The sequence below is a fragment of the Pan troglodytes genome, chromosome X (assembly GCF_028858775.2).
Source record: "Pan troglodytes isolate AG18354 chromosome X, NHGRI_mPanTro3-v2.0_pri, whole genome shotgun sequence".
Lineage (NCBI taxonomy): Eukaryota > Metazoa > Chordata > Mammalia > Primates > Hominidae > Pan > Pan troglodytes.
Window position 1 is genome coordinate 140,490,301 of NC_072421.2, and position 11,206 is coordinate 140,501,506.

Consider the following 11,206-nt stretch of genomic DNA (forward strand, 5'->3'; position numbering starts at 1 on the left):
AATATTATAATTATCCTGTCAATTTCTATTAAGAAACCTTTTTAGAATTTTTATTAGGTTTGAGTTGAATCTACAGATGAATTTGGAAATAACTGACATCTTCAATATTGAATCTTCTAACCGAAAATCAAAGTACACATCTCGATTTTTCCTTATGTTATTAATTTATCTCTGCAATTTTTTGTAGTTTTAACTGTGCAAGTCATTTACATTTTTGTTCAGATTTATCCCTAAGCCTTAATATTTTTTGAGATATTTTAAATTGCACTGTGCTTAATTTCAAATTCCGGTTGTTGAAATTAACTACCAGTCCACCCAAGGACTACCATTTGCTGAAACACTGACTGTTCTAATATATAAACTTCTAATATATAACTTCTAACATATAAACATACAATTGATTTGTGTGTTGATCTTCTATCCTGCAATCTTGCTAATCTCAATTATTGTCAAAGCCTTTCTTTTTTTTTTTAGATCAACTTTTCTACACAGGCTCTCATGTGGTCTTTGACAAAGGATACTTTTACTTCTCCCCTTCCACACTAAATGCCTTTTGTTTTTCTTTTGCACTGGACACAATCTCCATTACAAAATGTAACAATGCTCACACTGGTGTACATGTTGGTGTTAGATAGTATTCTGCATGTAAACACTCAGAACAACTTCCAGCACATGTGTACCCACTCCTCCCCCCACCCTACACACTGGTAAAAACCATGTTGGGAGACTACATTTGCTATGAACATACACCCCTGATTTGAAACAAGACTAGGATACCCAGTAAGGATGTTTATTCACTGAAGTTCTGGCAGACTGAAGGCCATGATTTCAGACTAGAAATAGGAAACTTAAGAGGACTACATGGACATTGGAAAAAAGAACATGGATTGAAATTTGCCTGGCAGAAACCTGAAAGTTAATGGTCTTCAAGGTGCATATGAAGGAACTGCAGGAGGGAAGTGGGATAATTCACATCTCCACCAATAATTAAATGTAGCCACACTAGCTTGGAGGGATTTGAGGTGAGACATCTAAAATACTAGGTCATGGTGAGGGTTGGAAGACAAAAGAATGAATCACTTAATAGGAATGGCTGTGGGGAAGGGCTTGAAGGAATCATCCTCTCACTTCCATGTGAACCATGAACATTAAACATGGAGAAATGAGGAGCGGAGGCAGATCAGTTTGGGATGCATCTTCAGGGGATGTTGAAACAACAACAGCATTTGGTTTCCTCTACACCCCTTTCACCCCTCCCCCACAAACCCAGGGAGTTGTCAGAGGTGGTTCTTTGTGATGCCAAAGCCACCCTAGGACTACCATTGGCTGGGACACTGCCTGTATGATCAAACAAAGCTCAAGGATGTGGCTTCATCTTGCTCCCAGGAGGGTATATATACAGGGTGGGCAAAAGCTCTGGGACAGCCCACTGGAAAGCTTCAATACAGCTGTGGAAATCTGCACCCTAGAAGATCCTAGTATAGAAATTCTACAACCAACCATAATCATGGAAGAGCCAACTTCAAGCACCAATGGGAATGAAATGAAGAGCCCCTGTGAATCTAACAAAAGAAAAGTTGACAAGGTCAGATTGTTAGGTTTTGAAGGGAAGGTGAGGGTGAAAGAAAGACACACAGATAGGGGGCGGGTCAAACAGTAACACGGGTATACTGCAGACACCTGCAGAAATGTGGGGCCAGCTTCATGCCAGAGCCCACCGCTACATACAGGCCAGCGTACTTATAGGTATGGGTGTGAGAGGTTTGGGCAGTATAGCTTGCTGCTCGGCAGAATATTGATAAGACGTTGTTATGATCAGGCAGTTTGGCCCTTTTTCTGGTGGGATGTCATCATGGTGTTGCTTGGACCTTTTTCCCCAACAAGATATGATAGGGATGTTTTTTTTGATAGGCCTTTATCCACCTCGTGGTCAGGCAGTTAGGTGGGATTTTTCTCACGGCCAGAACTCCCGTGGAATGTTTCACTTTGACCAAGGTCTACAAAATAGAAGGGAGCTTACAAAAGAGTGCAGTTTAGACTGATATTCTTGCCTTCTACTTTATCATAAAAGGAAGAGGGGCGTGGTTGATTATCTGGCTGCTTGCTGCTGAATAGGGGAGCTGTATTCAGGGTTTGGGTTTTGAAGCAGTGGGTGTTGGACTTCAGAGTTGTTTTCCTGGAGGCACTGGTACCGGACTTGGCAGCGGAGAAGGATGGTATCAATGTGTTGCTGGGTGGCTGCCTGGACAGGGGAGTTTAGCTTTAGGGAGATAAAGAGGGATATGAAGGTGAGTATACATGGGCCGATTGTAGTATTTGGAGGAGAAAGATTAGGGGACCTAAGAAAGCGGCCCCCTGCTATCCCAGTGCTGAGTGCAGCAGAGATGTTTACTTCTGCTAACACTAGAATGAGATGTAGAGCCTGCTTAGTGTGCGTGGAGGAAGATGAGACAGAAGCTACTAAAGGAACCTGGATGGTCTGCTTGTCAGGCAAAATGTTAATGTTTAGACTGAAACACAAGGGTGCATGTTCCTGACCAATTGGCCAGTAGGCAGAGATAAGAGTTTGTGCCGCAAAGGAAGAAGACACTGGGGGCGGACAGACAAAAGTTGTAGGTTATGGTGGCAAGTCATGAGAAGATGGGGGTTGAATTCTGCACAAACCCTTGGTTTTAACTTTTATGCTTTTCCAAGTTGAATAGCTGCCAGCAAGGGTAGGCCCTGTGAGGGCATGACAGAAAATGCTGGTGGGGGAGGAGGTGAAGGCTGTTTGGTTTTGGAGAGAGAGAGATAAATGGGTTTTTGTAACTAATAGTCATTGCGGTCCTGATATGGCAGAAGGATACAGGTTGCAGTTGAGGGAATTGTTTGTGCATGTTTTCCAGGGAGCGCTCTTGAGTTGGATACATGAAGAGCGGCTCTGGCAGAGAGGGGAGGGGTTGGTAAGAGGTGTTTTATGGGATCCAGCTTGTATCATGTTCAGTTAAGAGGCTGGCTATGAGGTGAAGGAGGGTGACAGCCCTGTGTGTGACAGTGTGGGTGGATCTGATAGATTGGGGAGAAAGGTGTTTAGCTGAGCAAGATTATAAACAGGTTTTGGGAATGAATTGGCCGAGTAGGTGAGATGCAGGTTTATTTTGGAGTGGGTTTACGTGGCCAGTTTGAAAGGAAGGGCTGTGAACTGCTGGATTTGTGTGGACAAACAAATTTAACAGTTGGAAGAAAGACGGGAGGGAGTGTGACTGATTTAAGAGGCAATGAGTTAGGCTGATGAAGGGGGCTCAACTGTTAGAGGTTGGGGGTGGGGACTTAGAATATTCCACAGACAAAGAGGGCAAAAGGAGAAAAAGGAGATTTGAGTAGGAGTGAAATTTTGGAAGGTGCCCTGCAGTCATACCTCCTGCATTAGTGTGGGAAATTGGCATGGGCTCTCCAGGGACATGGGGAAGGGACACCAGGAAAGATCTGAAATAAAGTAGGAGATAAAAGATTGGAAATTGGAGATGGAGACTGTTATGCACTAGGGCATTCTGGATTGGCAACTTCTGGAATTCTTGTTAAGTGCAGTGAGGTTGGTCCTGTGAGGGAGAGAGAGTGATTTGGGGGTGAGGAAATTTCTAGATGTGGATCTAGTGCTCTTTTTTGTTTGGAATGGTGTATTCAGTGTGGGAAGGATGTTAGCTTTGCCACTGTGTGAGTAGTTAGGATAACCTGCTGAGGACCCGTCCACGTAGGTTGGAGAGGGGAGGAGGAGGAGTCTGCGACTCAGACCCAGTCCCCTGGTTGTAGGGACAGGGAGGAGTGTTTTGAGGATGGACTTTTGGGCTGGGGATAATAGGGCTTAGGCTGAGGGGATTTAAGGAAATGGCTCATAAATGCACGAGGACCATTAAGAGAAGTGAAGCCTGGGCCGTTTTAACCTCTAGGGAGTTTTTGTTTGTTTGTTTTTTAATTACATGAAGATTAGGGGAGGTAAGGAATATGGAAGGCCCACTTAATGTTTAGAGCCTTTGCCAGCTGTTGGTTAGCCTGTGAAACAAATGTTGTCCCATTGTCTGACTGAATCCAAGAGGGGAGTTTAAACCTGTGGATAATATGAGTGAAGAGAATAGAAGTGATGGGGTGTGCCTTTTCGGTGGTGGTAGGAAAAGCTTTTATCCATCCAGAGAATGTATCTACTATTATCAGAAGGTATAGGAATCATTTGTTGGGAGGCATGTGGGTGAAGCTGATTTGTTAGTCCTGCCCTGGTGTGTGTCCTCAGGCCTGGTGTGTGGGAAAGGAGATGGTTTGATAGCTTCCTGAGGGGAAGTTTAAGTGCAAAGGGAACATGTCTTAGTAATAATATCTTTCAGATTGGCAGCCATGGTTGAAGAATGTATTTAAGCTTTTAAAAGCTGGAGTAGGGGCAGTAACTGGCATGGAAATGGTTGCGCACATATAAAAGTACAGAAGGTTTTTAATACTTGGACAAGACACTTTCATCATTGAGGTAGAACTATATTTTCCTGAATGGTGCTAGCCCAGGCAAGTGGGGTTTGTTCCGTGTGGGTATATACAGGTTGTATGCTGGGAAAAATGGGTAATAATGATGAAATTTTAAGGGCTGCCTGCCAGGCTGCTGAACGTGTTTAGAAGTTTCCCTTTGTTATGGCATCTGTAGCCTTTTGGTGTCCCTTTCAATGGATAATGGTGGCCTTCGGTGGTAGGTTAGCCACCTCCAGCAGCTTGTGTTCAAGTTTCCTATTTCTTACGGGGGTTCCTTTTGTAGTTAGAAAACCCCTTTCCTGCCAGATTAAGGTGTGAGAGTGTAGGATGTACCACGCATATTTGGAATTGGTGTGAATGTTAACTCTCTTTCCATTTGCTAGGGTGAGATCCTGGGTTAGGGCTACTAGCTTTGCCTGTTGAAAGGTAGTATGGAGTGGGAGAGCACTGGATTCTAGGACCTCAATTTTGGTAATGATGACGTGGACAGCTGCTGGACATGGCTCCCTTAAAGAGCTTCCATTAATGAACCATGTAGGTGTTCCCCGCAAAGGAGCTTTTGAAATATGTTGGAAGTGGGAGGAGAGGAAGTTTAAGAGGTCCAGGCAGGAGTGAGAGAGCTTAGAGTTAGAGATATTAACAGGGAGGAGGGTGTTCAGGTTGAGAGTTTTATATCTCTGGAAGGTGATTAGAGGGTTACCTATGAGTAAGGCATGTACCTGCTATAAGCGGGATAATGGGAGGGATAGAAGGGATTCACAGTTTATGAGGGCCTGTAGGTAATGGGAAGATGCACTAGTAATGTGTTGGTAAAGAGGGAGTTTCTGTACCTCTAAGGCCAGCAATGTGGACACACCCAAGATTTTTAGTCAGAGTGACCAGCCTTGGATGACAGAGTCCAGTTGTTTTGAGAGGTATGCAACGGCTTCTGGGGCGTCGCCGTATATTTGGCAGAGTAGTCCAAGAGCAAGGCCTTGGTCAGAATGTACATACAAAGTAAAGGGCTTAGTGGGGTTAGGCAGTCCCATTGACAGGGCCCTTAAAAGGGCATTTTTTAGTTTTTTTTTTTTTTAAGTGGGAGTTGATGGGGCAAGCTGGGTTCAGGTGTTTTAGGATGGTCCCACGTGAGGCCGTGTAAAGCAGCTTGGCCAGCAAGTCAAAGTTGGGAATGCACAGCTGGAAGTATCCCACAAGGCTCAAGAAGGAGAAGAGGTCCTTTTTGGTGTAGGGAAGGGGCATGTCCTGAATTAGCTCATTTTGTTGGGTTGGGATGGCCCAAGAATTAGGGGTTCGGAGAAACGCAAGGTAAGTAACCTGGGTTTGGGCTATCTGAACTTTTGTGGGTGACACCTGATATCCTCAATTATGGAGGAAGTTTAAAACCTTAGTGATGTGTTGGACTGACATATTGGAGGAGGGTGCTAAAATGAAGGGGAAGTTCAGCTAGGTCCTCCATGAGGGCCTGTCTGAATAGGTGGGGGCTATCCTGGGGGCTATCCTGGAACCCCTGTGGGAGTATGGTCCATGTTAGTTGGGTGAAAGTGTGAGTATTAGGATTTGACTACATGAAAGCAAAAAAAAAAAAAAAAAACGTTGGGAAGCCAGATTTAAGGGAATAGTGAAAAAGGCATCTTTTAGATCCAATTCAGAGAAGTGTATGGTAGATGGGGCAATATGGCAGAGTAAAGTATATGGGTTGGGGACCACCTAATGAATTGGTACCATCACCTGGTTAACAACTCCAAGATCTTGGACCAAGAGGCAAGATCCATCTGTCTTTTGGACAGCCAGGATAGGGATGTTGTAGCGAAAGTTGACAGACTTGAGAATTTGAGCTTGTTAAACTTTACAGATAATAGGCTTGAGGGCCCTGAGGCCAGCTGGGTTAAGGGGATATTGAGACTGATGAAGGAAAGTGGAGGAGTTTGAAGGGTTATTTTAACTGGGATGTTGTGTGTGGCTATTGTGGGTTTAGAAACATTCCAAACTTTAGAATTAACAGAAGGTAATGGTGGATAATGAAGATGAGGGGGAGGAGAGGGAAGCATTTGGGTGGCAGAGTAAAAGAAAAGGAGTAGAATTGTAGGAGCCGCATTGCATGGAGTTCTGGAATTTACTTAACTTTCCCACCCCAAGATAGGGGTAGGGCACTGAGGGATAACCAGGAAGGAGTGGTGAAGGGGGGTGTTGAATAGATTGCATAATAAAGGACCAGTCTGATTGTGCCTAGAGGAGATTTCATTGACTTTCACGATAGAGACAGAGGAACTGAGGAGAAGTCCAGAATATTCTGGTAAAACTGAATAACTATCCCCTGTATCCAATAGGAAAGACACGGGCTTACTAGAGACTGACAGTGTTATCCTGGGTTCTGAGGTGGTGATGGTGGTGGGGGGGTGGGGGCAGACTCCAGGCCCTGTCAGTCTTCAGTTAGAGGTTATGAAGCAAGCAGTATGAAAAGTTTTCCTGAGCACAGTCTGACTTTCAGTGTTCCTTGATAACACAGATGGGCGAGGTTTCCTGGGTGTCCTGGGATTAGGGCAGGCTTTTGCCCAGTGTCCCTGTTGGTTGCACTTATAACAGGCTCCTGGCAGTGACTGTTGTAACACTGAGGACTTCTGTATGAATTGGGAACCCTGTTGAATGGCAGCTGCCAGCATTTGGTATTTAGCCTGGTCCTTTTTTGTGTTTTTAGTTCTTCTTCTCTATTATTAAAGACCTCAAATGCCACTTCGATTAAGTGTCTTTGGGAGGTTTGAGGGCCATCCTCCAGTTTTTTAAGTTTCTTTTGGATGTCGGGGGCTGACTGGGAGACAAAGTGTAAATGAAGGTGGATTTTGCCCTTATTGGTATTAGGGCTTTTGAAAGGCAGTAGAGGAAAAGAGCATGGGCAGCTTTATTTATGCCAGCTAGAAGGCATGATATCGTATGGCCTTGTTTTTGTCTGTCTACAGAAGTTGCCTGATAATTCCAATTGGTGTAAGTCCTGGGGACAGCTAGGGTCCCTATTGGGTTATGGGCAGCATGTTGTTGGTGGAGGGTGTTTGCATTGGCATAGACAGCCATCCAGATGCATTCCCTGTCTTCTGGGGAGAGGGGGGAGGAGAGCATGACATATGTGTCTTGCCAGGTAAGGTCGTAAGATTGAGTGGCATTCAAAAATTCCTTGTGGAAAGAGATGGGATCCTTGGATAAAGGAGCCAAGTCTCTTTTTAAAATGGGAGAGGTTGGCTAGAGAGATGGGAACATGATCTCAGATTATGCTTTTGTCCCTCATGATCTCCTGCAAGGGAAGGGCTTTGGAAGGCCTTTGGGTGTATGCCTGGTTTTCAGCACTAGGGGGGTGGGTGTGAGACCTGGTTTGTGGTGGAGAAGGAAGAGGGGATGGAGGGCGACAGTAAAGGGGTGGAGGAGCTAGAGCCAAAGGAGAAGAAGGAGGAAATGATGTTGGGAGGGGGACTGAGATAGGGGTTTTTTTAACCAGGCTGAAATTAGAGGAGAAAGGCTTGTCCTGAGGAGGAGGCATTTTTGCGGGTTTTTCATTGAGGAGGAGGATTTGAAAAGGGGGAAAAGATTGGCAGAGAGAGAGAGCAATCCATGAACGGAGATAAGCAAAGCACTTTTGATCCTTTACCATTGCATTAGAGAAAGTTTTTAGATTATGTTCAATTTGGAAGTTGAAAGTTTTGTTGTTTGGAGGAGGGGAGTGCATACCCCTGAAGGGAATGAGTATCTCCAGAGGGTAGTGAATACCCCAGAGGGAAGCGAGTACCTCAGAAGGGAGTTAATATCCCAGAAAAGAGTGAGTGCCCAGAAGGGGAGTGAATACCCTGGAGAAAAGTGACTACCCAATTCCTCCCAGGAGAATGGACGTAGGAGAGCTGGGATGTACCAAAGAGCTGTGGCAGCTCTTCACAGTCCCCTAGAGGCCAGAGTGGCTGGAGTGGTGAGCGTTCTGAAGGTGTCCCCTGAGAAGGCAGGCTGCGGTCACCTGGTGACCAGGGAGACCTCCAACTCAGTGCTAGGATTTTCTGGAGAACCAGCAGAAATAGAGAAAAATCTGGAAAGGAGGAAAAGGGAGATTCACCCACTAACTGGAGACTGGTGTTGGATGTAAGATCCAGCAATGGGGGTGATCCTTACTGGAGCCACCCAGAAAGGGTAAGGAAGCAGAGGATGGAGAGTTTGATCAGGACCTAGAGGTCAGCCCAGGACTGGAGAAAATGAGAGAATAAGGAGAACGGGGCTGGGAACAGGTAGTCCACTCAGGATATGGAAGCAGGCTCAGGTCTAGTTTTTGCTGCTTGCTGCCTTCCAGGATGCAAAGAAGACTTACCTGGTAGAACTCAATCCCCATCCCGGGTTTTGGCACCAAAATGTTAGGTTTTGAAGGGAAGGCAAGGGTTAAAGACACACCAAGAGGGGACCACTCAAACAGCAACACCGGTATATTGCCGACAGCTGCAGAAGTGGGGGACCAGCTTAATGCCAGAGCCCACTACCACTTACAGGCTGGGGTACTTACAGGTATTGGTGGGAGGCAGCTGGGCAGTATGGGATGCTGCCTGGCAGGATATTGATAAGATATTCTTATGATCAGGTGGTTTGACCCTTTTTCCTGTGGGATGTCATTGTGGTGTTTCTTGGACCTTTGCCCAGAAAGATATGATAGCAATGTTTCTTAGTTGGGCCTTTGTCCACCTTGTAGTCAAGTGGTTAGACAGGATGTTTCTCATGGCCTGAACCCCCATGGAATGTTTCACTTTGACCGAGGTCTGCATAATAGCAGGGAGCTTACAAAATCATGCAGTTTGGAGTAACACAGATGACCCTACCCATGCTCCTCTTCTTCCCCATAGATCCCTACCCTATGATTCCACCTTGCTCTTCTCTGGCACAAGCCCCTTCCTCAACCTGCATTCCTTCTTATAAAGCCCCCCTTGCTATCTATTCTCTACCTCTTCATCCAAAATAACACCATTCTGGCCTCTCCCTGTTTTTTTACCAGAAGAAGAAGAATCTGCACAGAGCCTCAGCCCCTGAACAGAGTTTGAAAGAGACAGAAAAAGCAAAATATCCAACATTAGTGTTTTACTACAGGAAGAATAAGAAAAGAAATTCAAATCAACTGGAGAATAACCAGCCTACAGAGAGCTCCACTGATCCAATCAAAGAGAAAGGAGACCTAGACATATCTGCAGGATCTCCACAGGATGGTGGGCAGAATTAGTCCAAATTGGACAAATCATCACCACTGATGGCGATGATTACAATAAAATCAGTTTGAGGAGCTGATGACTGAGTATACCTCTGCCTTTCTTTCTGATGGTGGGGAGGAAGGGAAGGGAAAAGATAGGCATTTGAGAACGGAGGGATATGAGATCCTGTAGCATTAGCGGACAGATCCACAGGTTAGCCAGACATTGTAAATAAAGACTGAGGGAGGACTGATTCCTGGAGACAAATTTTCTTCTTAAAATTTTATCTCACAGGAGAGGAAGAAAAGGATTTGGTGCTCCTTGGAGCACGTGCATGTTTAGAAGAGCACAGTGACACTCTTTCCAAAATGAAGACATCAAAATCACCACCTTCAGGCCACATACCTCAGAGTGGTGTGTTTTGTAACTCACCCAATGCTGTGAGCAACTGAAGGTCCTCAAAAGGAACAAGAACCTCACCCTACAGAAAGTAAGACAGCATGCCACACACAATAAAATAATGGTGTTTGGAGGACATGCTTCCAATACTAGGGCACTTGTTAAGAAACTCTAGGTGGAGCAGTCGCCTACCAAGTGTGGGGCACTGGGAGTGGCCTGTGTCTACTGCAGGCAACAAACAGAAGCATTGTCTACAGGGAATTTTAATACAAGAATACAAGTAAAAGCTGCTATTTTTATCACCACTTCCATACACCAGCATTTCTATAGAATGTCAATGATTAAGAATTCTTCCCCTAGAGACAGAGCTTGCAGTGAACTGAGATGGCACCACTGCACTCCAGCCTGGGCGACAGAGTGAGACTCTGTCTCGAAAAAAAAAAATCTTCCCCTAAAAGAAAATATCATTTTTATTGGAGGAAATACAATAGAGTGGTTTTGGCATCAATGTAGAGGGCTGAGTTGTATTCCTTGAGTTAATTGCTCAAGACCCTCTCCTGTTTATTTACTCATTCACTCTCCTTTATTTCCATGGCCCAGTTTTATTCCCCTTGATTTCATTGGCAATCATTGTAATGCATTTGATGTGTATCCTTTTCTTTGTATGAGTGTCAATACCTGTTTTTTTATTGTTTGTGGACATTTGTTTTCAATGTATATATCCATTGTCAATACTTAATATTTCACTCAGGCCTGTTTTTAAGATGCATCTATGTATGTCTAATCTGTTCCTCCCTTGTCAGATATATTTTTATATTATATAAATTTAAGAAAGATATTTGGATTTTTAATTTTTGTACCCACCTTCTGGTCCATGTTTTGTTTAATTTATACCTTAGGATTACATTTTCTTTCAAGCGACTGTAAATAGTATCATGTGTTTAATTTTTATTTCCACATGTTCAATGTTAGTATACAGAAGTGTGATGGATTTTTAATGTTTATTTTAAAGAAATTTTATTTTGTATATTTGAGGTTTACAACATGTCATTATGGGATATATATATATATATAAAGTAAAATGGTTACAATGGTAAAAATGATTAGCATACCTCTCTTCT

General features: G+C 44.2%; 1 protein-coding gene across 2 annotated transcripts; it reads left to right on the forward strand.

Annotated features, from left to right (window-relative positions):
• The first annotated feature begins 1,375 nt into the window (after nt 1-1,375).
• On the forward strand, nt 1,376-10,226 carry LOC740280 (sperm protein associated with the nucleus on the X chromosome N4). Of its 2 annotated transcripts, XM_063804387.1 has the most exons (3): nt 1,376-1,585; nt 9,497-9,704; nt 9,981-10,226. In XM_063804387.1, exons 1-3 carry the CDS (start codon nt 1,508-1,510, stop codon nt 10,136-10,138), a joined length of 444 nt encoding a protein of 147 aa, XP_063660457.1. In that variant the 5' UTR covers nt 1,376-1,507; the 3' UTR covers nt 10,139-10,226. The 2 variants fall into 2 exon arrangements, with proteins under 2 accessions (XP_063660457.1, XP_001139788.1); XM_001139788.4 differs by lacking the exon at nt 9,981-10,226 and having other exon boundaries at nt 9,497-9,783.
• Nucleotides 10,227-11,206: the final 980 nt, after the last annotated feature.

Bases quoted from the DNA above. Each gene is read 5' to 3' on its own strand.
- LOC740280 (XM_063804387.1), top strand. From the start codon at position 1,508: ATGGAAGAGCCAACTTCAAGCACCAATGGGAATGAAATGAAGAGCCCC. The intron at 1,586-9,496 runs GTCAGATTGTTA...TTTTTTTACCAG, and splicing joins ACAAAAGAAAAGTTGACAAG to AAGAAGAAGAATCTGCACAG. The intron at 9,705-9,980 runs GTGGGCAGAATT...TTTATCTCACAG, and splicing joins TGCAGGATCTCCACAGGATG to GAGAGGAAGAAAAGGATTTG.